General features: G+C 37.8%; 1 protein-coding gene across 1 annotated transcript in view; it reads left to right on the forward strand.

Moving 5' to 3' along the window:
• The window catches only part of ABCA12 (ATP binding cassette subfamily A member 12), a 224,964-nt gene that overhangs the window by 104,647 nt on the left and 101,549 nt on the right, over nt 1–18,768 (forward strand). The window contains exons 8-9 of the mRNA XM_060193951.1: nt 9,236–9,348; nt 15,958–16,033. Of these exons, the coding sequence (XP_060049934.1) occupies nt 9,236–9,348; nt 15,958–16,033 (189 nt within the window). The remainder of the gene's footprint in view (nt 1–9,235; nt 9,349–15,957; nt 16,034–18,768) is intronic.

The raw sequence follows: 18,768 nt of genomic DNA on the forward strand, positions 1-18,768 counted from the left end.
AATTAAGAAGAAATTGAATTTTATTTAAGTAAATTAACTTTTAACTACTGATGTTTGAATTCAGTTGAAAACTTTTCAGTTTGTTGGAAACAACATGGCTGTGTGAACCTTTGCTTTTATCTGCAACTCTTAATGATATCTAAAGATACAAAGAGATTTTGATGGAAATTTAGCAACTGAATTGAGATGCTCTACAGGTTTAAAATATCAGGTAGATCTAAAAATTTAATACAGTAAAAGACCCAATATTATCTCAACCCTATTTTTTTATGTTTTTAAGATAATTTTTATTTGACTATATTGCATTCTATTTACTAATAGTTGGAAGTAAGATGAAGAAATACGCCCAATAATTAGACTATGACAAAATAGATAAAGCTGTATTTACAGTATTATCGAAAGTCAGCAAAGAGGAAATGAAGTATCTTTGTGAAAACTGGCTTCAGATGTCTTTGTTTAGGAAAATACCTGTGTTCAAATGAAATCAAGACCAGTGTCTGCATGAGACAAAGATTAGAAAAAAACAAAAAATAGGGAGTCGGGTGGTAGCGCAGCGGGTTAAGCGCAGGTGGCGCTAAGCGCAAGGACCGGCATGAGGATCCCGGTTTGAGCCCCCGTGTCCCCACCTGCAGGGGAGTCGCTTCACAGGCGGTGAAGCAGGTCTGCAGGTGTCTGTCTTTCTCTCCTCCTCTCTGTCTTCCCCTCCTCTCTCCATTTCTCTCTGTCCTATACAACAACGACGACATCAACTACAACAACAATAAAAAGACAACAAGGGCAACAAAAGGGAAGATAAATAAATAAAATTACAAAAAAATATATTAAAAAAAGAAAAAAACAAAAAATAATGAAAAAGATTTCATAAAAGTGCAGGGATTTTTAGTTTCCTGAATACCCCTGGAAGCAAGGATAGACAAGCTTAAAAGAAAGAGGAAGGGAAACCAAGTAAGATTTTAAATATTAAGGAGACAGAAGATTAATTATTCAGTGAAGTATTCCATATAATGGCCAGAAACTGAATGGAGGTATATTGTCCCAAGGATATCCATTATTACATTTAAACTACAGAGCTGTCTTGAACTGTTGTGTAGTATCTTCAGTAAACATGCTCTGGAAGGACAACTACATTCCACATGCACACTATGTAAGCCAGGAAAAAAAAAAAACCCAGCAAATCAGAATGAAACAGGAAATGGGAGAGTCATATTATGGAAGTGGGGGAGGGTCCCTTTGGTTCTTTCTGTTGTTTTGTTATCTGACACATGTGAAGATTCCATGACCAGGGCCATACAAGGATCTAAGCAAAGCAAGGGACAGTTATTAAAATGAAAGCGTAGATGAGTAAATAACAATACATTCTCAAGTCAACACTGTTTTTATATTGAGTAGATTTTGAAATGATATTACTTAAGTTAACAAGTAAGCTATATTATTAACTTATATATTAACTTATTATTTAGGCTAACATTGAATTAAATTATTGGGTTAACAAAAATATTAAAATTAGTTTCATGTTCCTCTTAACCTTTTAAATGCCATCATAAAATTTTGATTTAAAATTATTTAAATAGAAGATAGTTATGTATTAAATATTTAACATTAAATAGTAGTATGCTAGGTAGTTCTTTATAGACCATTTGCTCAATATTCTTTACTTCCTTTAAACTGAGCATGTCCTTAAAAGTCATAATTTCCTTAAAATTACTATTTTTGTCATGAAATCATGACCCACTTACTTCATGACACAACAAATTTCAGTTAAAAAATATGGGCCAAATAAACCCCATAAAATAAGACAAATAGCTCCCATAAAAACTTTTCATCATTTCTTTCAACAATTTTTTTTTTAAATTTTATTTATTATTGTTATTTTTTTGCCTCCAGGGTTATTGCTGGGGCTTGGTGCCTGCACTATGAATCCAATGCTCCTGGAGGCCATTTTTCCCATTTTGTTGCCCTTGTTGTTGTCGTTATTATTATGTTGTCATTGCTGTTGTTTTTGTTGGATAGGACAGAGAGAAATCAAGAGAGGAGGGGAGGGGAGATAGGGAGAGAAAGACACCTGCACACCTGCTTCACCATCCGTGAAGCGCCCCCCCCCCACCTGTGCAGATGGGGAGGTAGGGGTTCAGCCGGGATCCTTATGCTGGTCCTTGTGCTTGCGTGTGCAGTTAACCCACTGCACCACCGCGTGACCCCCTCAACAACTTAAAAAAAAACTGAGCCTTTGTGGCAGCTGGAGATGATGTGGCACCTGTAGATTGGGACTCTCAAGCACACACACACACACACACACACACACACACACACAAACACTATGGAATCAGGAGGCTATTGGAAAAATAAAAAAAAAAAGCCTCCTGCATGATTTTTAGCATTTGTGAAGAATGACATGCTGAGGGATGACTCATAAAATCTTGGATAACTTCTATTTTTATATTGTTAAGAGAAGAAAAAATATCTGTGAAGTAAAATAAAAAAAATTCACTTATGAGTCAAAAGCTTCAGAATGGCAACCAGGTGTCACTATTTTTTTAAGTTACATTTTGCTGGAAAGAGATGAATTAAGTTTAATGAAATTTTATTAATGGAATTTATAACAATAATACTGACACTTTTAATGAGTCACTGCTCCATGGGTAGCTCAAAATTAATATTCAAGCTAATTGTCACTTTCCTTGGAGTTTTCTTTTTCCAGTAAGGTGTCAGTCTACACTATGGGAATGAAGAATGTGCAAATTTAGTTTTAATGATACAGTTTTAATGAGATCACCAAATGTTCAGTCTTTGAAGGTGTTGTTTTGATACAATAGAGCAGGTGAGTCAGACAGAAAGGCAGGCTGGGAGGAGACTGGCTGAGGTGTATATCCTGAGGCCATTTAACTAATCTGCATGATCACTAGTGTCCAAAAGCAACCCTAAATCTGAGAACCACAGATTTCTTGGGGACACATATGAAAATCATTGTGATACGGACTGTCTTATATAGAGCAGAGGTGAAAATAATAATCCATTCCCTATGGCCAAACACAGAACTGGGATAATGAATTAATAATGTTTATAGGTTCTGTGTAGAAATACTCTGCTCTTCTCCTTCCCCACAACATTGTGGTAAAATTTCTGTGGGAGAGACAGAAAAGAATAGGAGGAACGTGGACTTGGAAGGCAGCTATGCTCACCACTAATACCACCAACCCACATTGTGGACTTGGAATATGAACAGAACCAGATCTGTTTCTTGCTAGTGGGATAATCTCGTGTAAGTGACTTAACCATTTTTAATATTGAACTTTAAACTTTTTTATTATCCTTATTTATTTACTGGATAGATATAGTCAGAAATCAAAAGGGAAGCGGGAGCTAGAGATGAAGAGAGACAGAGAGACACCTGCAGCACTGCTTCACCAGTCACAAAGCTTTCCCCCTGTAAGTGGGAACTTTCAGCTTGAACCTGGGTCCTTGTGCATTGTAACGTGTGCACTGCTCAACCAGGTGCATCAACACCTGGCCTCAGTGATTTAACTTTTTAAATATTTTATTTATAAAAAAGAAACATTGACAAAAACCATAGGATAAGAGGGGTACAGCTTCGCACAATTCCCACCACCAGACCTATTTATACCAACCCCTCCACTGATAGCTTTCCTACTCTTTAACTCTTTGGGAGTATGGACCCAGGATCCTTGTGGGATGCAGAAGGTTGAAGGTCTGGCTTCTGTAATTGCTTTCATGTCGTTGACAGGTTGATCCATACTCACAGCCTGTCTCTCTCTTTCCCTAGTGGGGAAGGGCTCTGGGGAAGCGGAGCTCCAAGGCACACTGGTAGAGTTGTCTGTCCAGGGAAGTCTGGTTGCATCATGCTAGCATCTGGAACCTGGTGGCTGAATATACAAAGCCAAACAAATTGTTGAACAATCATGGACCTAAAGGCTGGGATAGTGCAGATGAAGTGTTGGGGAGTCCTCCATTTTGTAGATAGATAGTAGGCATATTTTAGTTATATTTCAAAGGGCCTATGGCTATACTAGTGTTTTTGTTTGTTTTGCCTGAGCCTGAAATCTGATATGCAGGTGAATCCTAATTATTGTCTGGGGAGATGATGTCATGGCTGAGAAAAGGACCAGAAAGCTGGATCAGGGAAGAGAATAGCTCCCAAATATGGGAAAGGGGAATAAATATTGTTGACTGTAAACCCCATCAATTTGATGTGATCTGGGGCCCATATGCAGCTTAGGAGCCTGTGTGACCTCTATATCCCTCTAGATCTGAGCTCACATTCTGTGGTCATGAGTAGGAACATTCCATGCTGTCCCAGTATCGACCCATCTTCCTCAGGTGTATCACAGAGTATGTTCTCCATCCTCCCTTCAGAAGATGGAACATTCTCTACCATTGTTGATCCAGGTTGAGGGCAAGGTCCTATGGGGGCCCACAAAGAGGTCTATTTTGTTGTTCCTGATCGAGATGACCAGAAAAAATGGAGAGAGGGATTTATTTGAGTTTAGGCCCATCAAGTCTATTTGGGAATCTCAGGACTCCCTGATTAGGGCCCCAGCTGGTGGAATGCCTGATAGTGACTAAAGAGTCATCATTAAAGTATGCCAGTTTCTTGCCCTTATTCAGCTTTTGCAGTCCTTGCTTTGATAAGGTTAGCTTTGGGGTGAGTGAGAGAACTGTAATAGGTAGTAGGTGAGGAGGGTATCTAAGTCTAAGTGGACACTATTTCATTATGAACTTCATATTGACTCACTACAGACTATTGTATATTTTTGCTTTCACGTATATATTTTGCCCCAATTTATGGATGCATGTGAACATATGCTCTATCTTACGGGACCTGGCCTAGGTTTTGGGACTTTGTTAGGAAGTGAACCTCCTGGCATGTAATTAGAGAACACCATGAAAGGAAAGGTCTCACTGGAGTGATGAGGGTGAATGAAGGGTTGGCAACCCATTCCTGATGTCTCTGTACACAGTCTGATGTGAAGCATGCTGAGATGGCACTTGGTGCATTAAATAGGTTGTAATCAGCAGATGTAATATCATTTGGCCTGACTTGAGAGAAGCATGCAGGGAAGTAAGCCCCACCCCAGAGGTTCCAGAATTGGGAGAAACATAGGTTCTATAGACGAAGCTGGAGATTCCTGTTGTCTTAGGGTTTAAGAAGACAATAGATAGTTATTGCAATAATCACATTGTTTGGCAAGTGGTTATCTTTGAAAAATCCCTTTGTTAGGATTTTCTGTATCATATACACTCTCACCATGTTTTATGTCCTTCGACATTACTTGCATATAGCTATGCCACCAGTTTCTTTTGTTCTCCCTGGACTAAGCTTTTAAGAGAGTCAACGTATCAGACTCAGCCTATCTATTAAAAAGACTTAGTCTGCTTTAAAAAGTTTGAGATATTCAATTTTTCCCCTCTCATATTAATTAAATAGTTATTTATAAACTACAAATTGATAGGAGTGTACATAAATACCAGTCCCACCACCAAAAGACTGTGTCCCATCCCCTCCCCCGCCCCCATGAAGCTGAACATCCACCCTCACTCTGCACCCAGGGTTTTTACTTTGGTGCCCTACTCCAAATTCAATCAACTCCTGCTTTGAATTTCCCTTTCTGTTCTTTCTCAACTTCTGTTGATGAATGGGATCATCCTATACTTGTCTTTATCTTTCTGACTTAGCTCACTTAACATAATTCCTCTAGCTCTTCCAAGATGGGTCAGAGAAGGTGGGTTCATTGTTCTTAATAGCAACATCATATTCTATTGTGTATATATACCACAGCTTTCTCAGCCACTCATCTGTTGTTGGGCACCTGGGTTGCTTCCAGGTTTTTAGCTATTATGAATTGTGCTGCTATGAATATAGGTATACATAGGTATATCTTTTTGGTTGGGTGTTATGGAGTCCTTGGGGTATATCCCTAGGAGAGGGATTACTGGGTCATATGGAAGGTCCATGTCTAGCCTTGTGAGAGTTCTCTAGACTGCTCTTCACAGAGGCTGGACCAATTTACATTACCGTAACTAGCAGTGCAGAAGGGTTTCTCTGTCCCCACAGCCTCTCCAGCATTTGTTGCTGCTGTCCTTTTTGATGTATGCCATTCTCACAGAAGTGAGGTGTATCTCAGTGTTGTCTTAATTTGCATTTCTCTGACAATCAGCGAACTGGAGCAGTTTTCCATATGTTTGTTAGCCTTTTGGATCTCCTCTATAGTGAATGTTTTGTTCATATCCTCTGCCCATTTTTGAATGGGGTCATTTACTTTTTTGTTGCTAAGTTTGCTCAGCTCTTTGTATATTTTGGTGATTAGTCTCTTGTCTGACACTTTTAACCAAATTGTCTCTATAATATTGGACAAATCAAATTCAGTTTATGCAATTAGTAGAGCACTAAGCTTTATACTACATATGCTTGTTTATGTACAGTTACCATATTCTTTTTTTAAATTTTTTTGTAATATTTATTTAACCCTTTTGTTGCCCTTGTTTTTTATTGTTGTAGTCATTGTTGTTGTTATTAATGTCATTCTTGTTGGATAAGACAGAGAGAAATGGAGAGAGGAGGGGAAGACAGAGTGGGGGAGAGAAAGATAGATACCTGCAGGCCTGCTTCACCACTTGTGAAGTGACTCCCCTGCAGGTGGGAAACTGGGGGCTTGAACAGGTGTCCTCCAGCTGGTCCTTGCACTTTGTGCCACGTGCGCTTAACCTGCTGCACTGCCACTTGACTCCCTACATATTCTTTTTTTTAATTTTTAATTTTTATTTTATTTATTTATTCCCTTTTGTTGCCCTTGTTGTTTTATTGTTGTAGTTATTATTGTTGTCATTGTTGTTGGATAGGTCAGAGAGAAACGGAGAGAGGAGGGGAAAAACAGAAAGGGCGAGAGAAAGATAGACACCTGCAGACCTGCTTCACCGCCTGTGAAGCAACTCCCCTGCAGGTGGGGAGCCAGGGCTGGAACCAGGATCCTTATGCTGGTCCTTGTGCTTTGCACCACCTGCGCTTAACCCACTGCACTACAGCCCGACTCCCTTCCCTACATATTCTTATATGTGTTTAATATACTAGAAACCAACTATAATTTGCTCAAAATTGAGCTCTCTAAATGGCTTTTCCTTATATCTAGTGAAGTAAAATGATGTTAAAAAATTCAAGAACACTATAGAATATACACACACAATTCTTTTCTTTCGGTCTTTTCCTATTTTTTCTTTTACTTTTGTGGTGCTAGGGTTTTGTGCATGTGTAATTTCACTGCCAGGCTAATTTTTCCTTCTTTTCACTTCAGACAGAGAAAGTGAAAGAGGCAAATACATAGACAGAAACAGAAAAAAATGGGTGAGACATTTACAGCGGAGCTTGCCTTGGTATTGTGAGTCTCCTAATGTGGTGCCAGGATTTAAGCCTGAACTGCATGCAAAATAAGGAATCTATCTACCATGGGAACTATCTTCAGCCCTAGCACATTACTATTTCTGTCGCTGGTGTGAGCCTTCTGTTAACAATACATAAGGAAAAGCAATGATTTTGACGATGGCAAATTATTAACTGTATTCTGCCCTCATAAATACTCAAGCAAATTAAAATATTCAGTCTTGACCATTGGTATAAATCACAGTATTCAGGAAATTCAATATCCACTGTCAATATTTTTTAACGTCCTATCAGGAAAGAGAGGAAATTTCCCCCATCTCTGTGTTCTTCCTTGACTGATTAAATAATCAAATTACCATCATATTAGTAGGGGGAAAAGAACATATTTAACTTCATAGGTATGGGTCATTTCCTTATATTTAAAATCCAGTATAAAAAGGACACCCTTGGTGTACTTACACTGAGCTAAGGAATGGGATTGAGGCCTGGGGCTTAAGAGAAAGAAAGATGAGTCATATGACAGGAATTAGATGATCCGTAACTAAACATTTGTTGGGCTATCTAGGTAGGTTGCTCCAACTGAAAGATTATTCCTGGGAGCCATCCAATGGAACACCTGGTTAAGCATATTAATTACAATGAATGTGGACCCAGTTCAGTCTCTGCTCCCCACCTTCAGGGGCATAGCTTCACAAGTGGTGAAGCAAGTGCTGCAGGAGTCTCTCTGTTTCTCTCCCTCTCTATCTTCCCTTCCCCTCTCAATTTCTGTATTTCCAATCAAATAACTATATATATATATGTATATATATATATATACACATATATATATGTTCATTGGGAGTGGTAGATTTGTAATGTAGGCACTAAGCTCTAGCAATAATTGTGGCAGACAAAAAGAAGGGAGGGAGGAAGGAAGGAACGAAGGAAGGAAGAAAGCAAAAGAGGGAGGGAATAAAGAGATGAAGAAAAGGAAGATTATTTTTTCTTGATATAACCCTAAATCTGGATAATACCTCTGATCTTCATTCATCCATGAATAGAAGGGAGTGGTCATAGTTTTTTTTTCTCTTTTCTTTTTTTAAATCCAGACAGGCCTTGGTTGACCTTAGCTTGAAATCCACATGTCTGGGCGATGGGTCTTAGGAGGCCTGTTCTGGTCTTCCTGAAGAGATATATCTGAACACATTGGGGTTTATCCTTCAGTTCTATCAATAATGAAACTAAAAATCCGTTGCTTAAGAAATAAATTACTTTTTGGACATCTGAAGTAAATGCAAACTTAAGTGAATTTGCTAATTGTATGTCCCCAATGGAGATCACTCTGGGGGGCTGTTAGGATAGTCATGTGGTCTAAGGTACCAGACTCAAGTTCTGCTTCCCAGTGTAGACCACTCATTTTACTGGCAACATAAAACTCCTAAAAGATCCATTATCAAATAGTTATATCTTATTCCTGAAATGGATCTTTTACCTGGGTTTGACTGTTAATGGAAATAATTTCCAATATTAATTTTCCCCTTAAGTTAAAGACAAGAAATGTGTATCATTCCTTTTGCAAATAAGGACAGAAATGACTGTTCTGAGTTTTGTTCCTTTGCTTTCAAGACCTGACTGCCATAGTTTTAGGATCCTGAATACATGAAGTGCTCTGTTTGGTTCAAGAATATTTTCCTGGGATTTTGTGCATGAGCAGACAAACAAGTAATTAAATGACAAAAGCAGCATCTTGTCTTTTATGCTAGAAATTATTTTCTATACAGTAACTATTTTCTCCTTGAATAACCTTTTGTTTTTGTCTGCAAACCTTGAAATGCAATCTGGTTTAATTGTTTTTCTGCTCGTTAGTGTGCTGCTGGTCGTGCAGAAGGCTTATCCACGTGTCATAGCTAACGAAGGTTTCCGAACTCTCTACAAATCTGTTAAACATCTGCTGTACACTCTGGACTCCTCAGTTCAAGGTATTATATTTTCATCTTATTTTGTTCAATTCTTTGTCACAAGGCCTGTTGGGAACATAAAAAATAGTGCAATCAAAATAATCCTTTACAGGTGATATTATTCTTAGATGGGGGCGTATGCTGTGACTAAATCTGAATTTCTAGCTAATCACAATGTGAAGAAAAAAAAGAAATGACTAGGAAAAAGGCTATGTTTATTTAGATGACAATGAACTTTCAAAGCTTATAAAACTATGCTTATGCTTGCTATGGAAAGTAAACCTCAGGGAATTGAGTAGATCTCTATAGCTACTTGTTAAAACAAAGGCCTAAGCTAATTTGTAGGAATTTTTTTTTTTTTGGCCCTCGTTTCTAATATTTGATTTTGTGTCAAGAAAATTCACTCACTTGTAAAGATAGACCCCTAAACCAACCATCTTGAAAAATACATCATGCACCTTAGAACCTGATTAGCTCAATGTAAATTGGTTGTTCCAACCAGCAAATCAAGTTGCTAGTGAGTCAGAAAAATGTCAATGTTGTATTTCTCAAATAGTGTTATATACCAGTCATGCATAAATATGCAAACATATATACACAGACACATACAAAAATTCATGCTAGAGGGAATAAAGCCCAATGTCCCAAGTAATATGTTTGATCAGTATTTACCTCTCCAGAGTGAGTTTAGTTTCTTAACTGATTTTTTTTTAAGCTTTTAAGTATGTCCACATTATCTCAGGATTACAAAGCACGTATCCTGAGAAGATCAAGTCACAAGATAATGCTTTAATATAAGGTCTTAAACTATTAGTTTTCATAGGGAAAGCAGTTTTTAAAGGGTTTTAATAGATTTTATTTATTTGTTTTTTAATCTTTATTTATTTGATAGAGACAGCCAGAAACTGAGAGGAAGAGGGAGATAGAGGAGACAGAAAGACATCTGTAGCACTGGTTCACCACTTGTGAAGCTTTCCCCTTGCAGGTGGGGACCAGGCACTCGAACCTGACTCCTTGAACACTATAATATATGCACTCAACCAGGTGCACCACCACCCGGCCCCAGGTTTTGAAGGATTTTCATTGGAGAGCCTGACAAACTCTTTTTTAATCTCCTTTTTATTAGTGATTTATTAGTTGGAGTTGTAGAGAAATCAAGAGGGAAGGGTGAGATAGGGAGAGAGTAAGATAAACACCCACAGCATTGCTTCACTGCTTCTGGATCTTCCTCTGTGCAGGTGGGAACTAGAGACTTGAACCCAAGTCTTTGCATACTGTAATGTGTGCATTCAACTGAGTTCAGTAGCACTGCTTGGTCCCAGGCCTAATTCACTCTTAGATACCAATTTCTTTTATTCCAGAGTATTTTTTGGTCTCTCCAAGTGCAGAATTAACTACCTTACAAGATTCATTATTGTTAAATTTAATGGTCTTGGGGAACATTGGAGGGAAAAATGCTTAGTCTTTAAAAATAGTCCAGAGCAGAAAACCTGATAATCCAACTTACAAAAATTATTTCCTCTATTTTCTTTTATTTTCAGTTAAAGAAAACCTTATTATTCAGATTTCTTCATAGAATCCTTTCCTTTTTCATCTTTAGACTCACACGTTATAATTACATGAAGTAGAGGGACAGAGTTAAAATTTTTTCTTACAAAGGACAAAAGCTCGTCAGTGCCTTTAAAGGTAAAGAAGTAAACAGTAGTTCTTTTTAGGTGAGAATGAGACAGCAAACACTTTTTCTGGGTGAACAATACAACTCAATTTTCAATATTTCACAATGACCATGTCTCACTACTCTGGGTGTGCTAATGATTTTGGCATGTATTAAAACATAGCATTGAATGATCAAAAATAGAAGGAAATAAAATTTGCTGAGGTGGTACTCATTGTGTTGATTAGGTTGAGATCAGCAGATACAATATCATTTAGTATGAATTGAGAGAAGCATGTAGGAAAGTGAGCCCCACCCTGGAGGTTCCAGGACTGGGGGAAATATAGGCTCTATAAAGGAAGTAGGAGGTTCCTGCAGTCTTAGAGTTTAAGAAGGCAATAGATAGTTATTGCTGTAATCAAAATATTTGGCAATTGGGTTAACTTTGAAAATCCCTTAGTTAGGATTTGCTGTATCATACACAACATCACTGTATTTTATGTCCTTTGACATTATTTGTATATAGCTCTGTCTTATAGAGTAATGCTACCAGTTGCTTCTATTCTCTCTGGTCTAAGCTTTTAAGAGAGTCAATATTTCAAAGACTTGGCCTATGGTCTGTGCATTTATTAAAAAGTTTGAGACATTCAATCAATTTTTCCCCTCTCATATTAATTAAATACTAATTTATATGACTACAAGTTAATAGGAGTGTACATAAACACCATTCCCACCACCAAAAGACTGTGTCCTATCCCATCTTCCTCCCTTCCCACCCCCCCACCCCCCAACCCCACCAGTGAAGCCGAACATCCACCCTCACCCTCAACCCAGAGATTTTTTTTACTGTCATTAATGAAGGCTAACTAAGTGAACATGCTTCAACAGTGCAGGAGTGTCCCCAGTAATTATTGTCTATATTGCATCCCTTTTATCATAAAGCAACCCTATGAGGTATAGGTATTATCCCATTTTGCAGATAAGGTAATTGAACCATTGGGAGACGACACCTATGACTTGTCTTATACATCCTGCAAGTGACTGAACTCAGCTTAAAACCTGCTTCTGCATATCCCCAAGACCAGTTCCCTTGAGGTCTTTGCTGGATATCTCCATTCACATTTATTCTCAGGGATAGCTATTTATCTCTATATATTTATATCTGTATATCCATGTATTTCCAGGAAATCTCTCTGGGACATGCAAGTACTTGCCATCAGTCTTCAGGATGGCTCTTTCAACCACTAATTGTGTTGGAGTTATCATGCCACATTCCCTTCTCACATGATACATCTTCCTACAGTCATCTTCCCATTCTTCCACACCATAGAGATTTCTACAACCCCCCCCCCCCACACACACACACACACACCAACCCGTGTCTACCTCTGATTCAACCTTGGTTAAGCTCACTCTCCAGGGTTCCTTCAAGAGCCCCCTGAGCAGCCATGAGGATGTGGAGAAGCAAATATAGCCTTGGAAGAAAGGTTGTCCCTTAACTTCCTGTCATAAGAGATCTGCTTCTTTTCTCCAGCTAGGATCTCTGCTTCACTGCTAAAACACTTCAGTATATTTCTTTTTGTAACTGGTGATTTTTTGAGAACAGAGGTTACCTATGGGACTCACTGAAGTGTGCACTTTAAAATCCAGTAAATCATATGAAATTACATTCTTAAATAGAAAGCCATCCTTCCTGATGAAGAGGTTATCTGTGTACTAGATTTCTTTCTATTTCTATGAGCATCTTTAAAAAAATACGTTTAATCCTACAAATAAAAAAGAAGCCAAATTTTACTTTTAAAGGTCTGTGACATTTTTCCACTTCATTAAAGCCTATTTAGTGCAACATCTTTCTCTAAGATACTTCTCAGTATAGAAGGAAAAGTGGCCAAACAGAAAAGGCTCTTTAAAAAAATATATTTTTTATTTATTTTATTTTAATGAGAGGGATAGAGTAGAGAGACAGAGAGAGAGAGAGAGAGAGAGAGAGAGAGAGAGATCAGAGCTCTGTTCTGGTTTACGGTGGTGCTGCATGTATTTTTTTTTTTTACTTTTTCTTTTTCTTTTAACTTATTTATAAAAAGGAAACACTAACAAAACCATAGGATAAGAGGGCTACAACTCCACACAGTTCTCACCACCAGAACTCCGTATCCCTCCCCTACCCCAATAGCTTTCTTACTCTTTATTCCTCTGGGAGTATGGACCCAAGGTCACTGTGAGAGGAAGAAGGTGGAAGGTCTGGCTTCTGTAATTTCTTTGCCGCTGAACATGGGTGTTGACAGATCGATCCATACTCCCAACCTAGAAAAGGCCCTTTTTAACTCAGCAGGGCCAAGTCTATCACTGACTCATGCAAAGTTAATTTGTATTAATTATTTGTTTTGATAGCTTGATGAGTAAGAAAAACTAACCACGCAATGTACAAATGCCAGTTAACTTTTCATAGGAGTTCATGAACAAGATTTGTTCTTAGAAAAATAGTTTTTATATACTTTTACATGATGAAAGTAACCATTTCAGCAGAGTTCTATCCTTAATAATGCATATGCATATATGCAGAGAGAGATTTACATACATGCCAATAAATAATAGGCATTGCTATATTAGATTTATTTATTCTGAATATTTTCATTATTGATCCTTTATCTCACTGGTGTGTTACTATTGTCAGAGCTGTGACATTGAGCCGTACCTCCAACAGATCATAGACAAACTGCTCTGTTGAACAGAACTGAAAAATCCACTCTGCCAATTACTAGGAATGGTGCTAACTCCTTTCAGACACTACTGATACAGAAGTAGACAGGCAGATACATTTATTTGTTTATTTATTTACTTATTGCCACCAGGGTTATTGCCGTTAGGTGTCTGCACCTTGATTCTACCACTCCCTGTGGCCATTTTCCCGCCATTTTTGTTCTTTCTTTCTTTCTTTATTTGAAAGAGCAGAGACATTGAGGAAAGGGAAAGAGAGACACCTACAGTACTGCTTTACTACTTGTGAAACTTCCCTCGTGTTAGTGGGGACCGGGGGCTCAAACCTAGATCCTTGTGCTCAAGCAGGTGCAGCACTGCCCAGCCTATGATAATCTTTTTATGTGTTGATTTAAGTGAGCTAGATGATCTGCATCAGGAGAGTGTGGATGATTGCAGAGTTTTGCAGTAGGACTTTATTTATTTATAAAAGGAGACATTAACAAAACCATAGGACAAGAGGGGTACAACCCCACATAATTCCCACCACCAGATCTCTGTATCCCATCCCCTCCCCTGATAGCTTTCTTATTCTGTAACCCTCTGGGAGTATGGACCCAAGGTCACTGTGGGATGCAGAAGGTTGAAGGTCTGGTTTCTGTAATTGCTTCCCCACTGAACATGTGCGTTGACTGGTCAGTCCATACTCCCAGCCTGCCTCTCTTTTCCCTAGTAGGTTGGGTCTCTGGGGTAATGGAGCTCCAGGACATATTGGTGGGGTCGTCTGTCCAGGGAAGTCTGGTCAGCATCAGGCTGGCATCTGGAACCTGGTGGCTGAAAAGAGAGTTAACATACAAAGCCAAACAAATCGTTGAACAACTATGGACCTAAGGGCTGGAATAGTGCAAATGAAGGGTTGGGGGGTACTCACTGCATACTATTGTGTATTTTGCTTTTAGGTATATTATTTTACCCCAGTTTATGGATACCTGTGAACATAGGCTCTATCTCATGGGACCAGTCTATATGTAGGTTTTGGGACTTTGTTAGGAAGTGAACTGCCTGGAATGGAATTAGAGAATACTATGAAAGTAAAGGTCTCACCTGAGTAATGAAGCTGAAGGGTTGTCATTCCACAGCTAAAGACTCTGGACACAGTCTGAAGTGAAGCATGCTGAGGTGGCACTTGTTGCGTTAATTAGGTTGGGATTGGCAGACTTGGTTTTTTGTTTGTTTGTTTGTTTTTACAAGACTTTAAGACACACTCTGCAGAGATGGGGGAAGAGCTGATAAAGTTGGTAGTAAAATAGCCTGTTGAAAGGGATTAGGCAAATGTTTAGAATGACAGCAATGAAAACCACTGCAGGATAAATGGAACTAAGTACTTTCTGAAGGGAAGACTGAATAGTATTTGACCTCCCTAAAAGGATCCAATGAAAGCTCTTGATTTGTGATGCTTTTATTTATGCAATAGCCATTCAAAGTAGTTTAATTTTCAGTTTTTCATGTGAACATGGTGACACACATAGTCTTTTATTTACAACATTATGTGGCAAGTTAAATCAGAGGCCTTTTTAACTTCTGGGGCAATGCATGCTATTGAATATGATATCTATCTCACATGGTTTCTATTAGATCCAACTTAATGCCTACCTTCTACCTCCCAAACCTTCGTATTATTTGAGGCCACTGAGAACACTTCTGTTAACATGAGCCAATCTGTATTCACAGCTGCATTCAATTGAGACATCTTAAAAAAAAGATAAAAAATATAGATTCCTGATTGCAGATGTTTCCTGAGGCTACATTCTAGATAACTGGATATTAAGAAATAAGTAACTCCAGTGACTCCACAGGATGAAATTTGGTTCCATGTTATGAACAAGTCATTTGTCAATCTGCACTATAATCTACACGAGACTATAATATTCAAGAATTGTTTATATCTACTGGGTTGGTATATGAAAACTTTGTGGGGACACCTTGGTGTGGCCAACCATTTATTTTATTTTATTTTACTAATAAGCATCTATTGCCTATAAATGCCCTTTGTTTACCAACAAAAGACTAGGTTTCTTATAGTTCAATAAATGTCAATTATTAATACTAAAAAAAAAACAAGACTAGGTTTCTTTTGTGAAATCCTCTAAAGAAAAAATCCTTCAGATTTCCTACTCTTCTTTTTATTTCGGTCAAGGATGATTCTTTTCTTTCTAGAAAAGATAAACTATTTAAGCAAGGAAGTTAAATGCTCACCTGCACACTTGCTTTTGCAGTAGGCAATTCCAATAATACAACACACATGTGGAGTGAAGATGATGGACAGTCTCTGTCTCCAAGCAGCCTGGCCGCACAGTAAGTCTTTCTTTGTTGGTTTCTTTCTAAATTATTGAGTGCCTTGAGTGAATAAGCAATCAAAGCCACATATAAACACAATACTTTTATTAGTGTGTGGAACTGTAGAATAGAAAAATCAATTATTCACCATCAAAGAAAAGGATATAGTTGAAATGTAGTAAAGTTGAAAGTTATTTGTTGGTAGGCTAGGGAGATAGCATAATGGTTATGCAAAAGAAATTTTATCCTCCTCAGTACCAGTATAAGCCAGAATTGAGCAGATAGATAGATAGATAGATAGATAGATAGATAGATGAACATTATTTTTTTGGTGTTGGATAATTTGGATAATGAGGCATGAAGATATCATTTTGAGCAGCGAGAATATGTAACTAGACCCACTGTGTCCTGTCTGTATTGGCTACCTTATGTCTATGAGGAGAATCTAGAATCTAGCTTAGAGACCCAATTTCCAACTTATTTTAAGGGTCATTCATCATAAAAGATACCAAAGCCTGTAATTTTTCATTTTACTACTTATTTCAATTTTTAAAATCAAGATATTTATCTTACTCAATACTCCTATAGCAAAATTATTTTGCATCTGTGTTATTTAGGCAGGCAAACGTGTTATAGATAATTGAATTTTGGTTTTCTTACTGGGACATATAAATATGTCATTGCCTGGAAAAAGCAACAGGAATGACAGCAGCAGGCTTTCCTTAGAAGAACTATGAAAAAGTAAGCGGTCCCCTCAAGTCACTATAATAATTATGGCAAGAAATGCTAGCAGCTGCCTGTAGAAGCTGAATGAGGTAAATTCCTGAAGTTCAAGGGAAATTCAAAGACCAGATGATCTGTTCTATAAAGGTTGTCTGAGTTTGACAAATTATACTATTGGAATTCTTTGATTTTAATCCCGAAGGATACATTTTTGTGCTAATCGGAATTTATACAAGTAAAAACAAATAGTATAACTTATTTTTCACCATTTGTTTCTTTTTCTAAAGTAGAACCCATGTAGCTGTTTATAAACTTCCTATTATTCAATGAGGTATTCTCTAGTTCTGGGTTAGTTCTAGGAAGAGCCCTCCCATAAACAACCACTTCCTGCTTCTACTCCTACCTGTCTCTTCCTATAAGCGAACAGATCAGATGCTTCTCCTAGAACCATGGAAGAGTCTTGGACAATTTCCCTCTGGCCAGGATGCCAGATTTGGGTCTTTTAAATGCATTCCATTTCTATATATAGAAATTTCTATATATGGCATATACTGGATTGCCAGAAAAGTCATATTGTATTTTCCTGTTTTTTTTAATGCAAAAATGTGTCATGAGTTTTTCAACAACCCATATAGGCCATTAATTGTGTGTGTGTGTGTGTGTGTGTGTGTGTGTGTGTGTGTGTGTGTGTGTGTGTGATTTTTGCTTTGAGATATCTGGTTACTTATTACTGAAACTGTCTCCTTTTAAAAAGAAGAGACGTGTCAGGATCTTGCATATCTAGGGCCTTCCTCTGGACCAAGTGTCCCATTTATCTACTTTAAGTAAAGGGGTGAGAAGGAGACACTACACTACCACTCCATCATTCAAAGAACTTCCCCCCACTCCTGCTCACTCCAAAGTCTACCCATAGTGTTTCCATGTAGTACCAGGGTTTGAATCCTAGGCTCTTGCACCTGGTAAGAAGGACACTGTACTGAATGAAATCTCTCCTGGTTCCTGAGCAGATATTATCAGCTCCTTGAGGCATTTATAGCATTAGTAGTACCAGTACTTTCGACCTGAAAGTTCTATAGCAAACACAGTTAGTTGTTGACTGCTGACAATTTATTAAGAAGAATTCAACACTTAATTATAACAGCTCTTATTGAGAGTGATAAGATTAAGGGATTTCTTGTTTTTAAACTTCCTGTCCATCCCCACTTAAAGATAATCTCAGAGTGATGCTAGTTGGTATAAAAGTTTTTCTGGTCCTGAATTATTTTAAAAGAAAACTACTCAAAGTACTTTTTCACATAGTTCTTTCTTACAACTCTATTTTTATCAAAGGTTGTTATTTATATATGTTCATGTATTACATTCTTTTTTCTGTGCTCATATTTTTAAATTAATTAATTAATTTATGCAAGTATTTATTTTGCCTTCAGAGTTATTGCTGGGTCTCGGTGCCTGCACTACAAATCCACAACTCCTAGAGGCTATTTTTTCCCTTTTGTTGCCCTTGTTGTTTATCATTGTTGTTGTTGTTGTTATTGCTGTTGTAGTTGGATAGGACAGAGAGAAATTGAGAGAGGATGGGAAGACAGAGAGGAGGATGCTTAACCCGGTCCTTGCACTTTGCGCCACGTGCACTTAACCCACGTGCACCATAAGCCAGGGCTGAACAGTGTTCTGGTAACAAAACAAAACAAAACAAAACAAAACGGATATGTAAAAGAAAAAAATTTTAATCACTTTACTGGGTGGTTAATAGTTTAAAGTACAATTCTTGATACATAGGTATTATTTCTCCTCTTTCTGTGATAGATGTCTGCAAAACAATCTCAACCTAGAATTAGGTCCTTTTCCCTATCATGCATCAGGCTCTTAAAACCCTCTTCAGACTCTTAAAACCCTCTTCACCCCTACTCTCTCCCTCCTTACCAAAAGTCCTATGTTTTTGTGCAATACATCACACTCAGGCCAACTCATTCTTATTATAGGAAAAATGAGTTTATTTTGATGTATATCCTTGGAAAAAGAAAAGAAAT

The sequence above is a fragment of the Erinaceus europaeus genome, chromosome 7 (assembly GCF_950295315.1).
Source record: "Erinaceus europaeus chromosome 7, mEriEur2.1, whole genome shotgun sequence".
NCBI lineage: Eukaryota > Metazoa > Chordata > Mammalia > Eulipotyphla > Erinaceidae > Erinaceus > Erinaceus europaeus.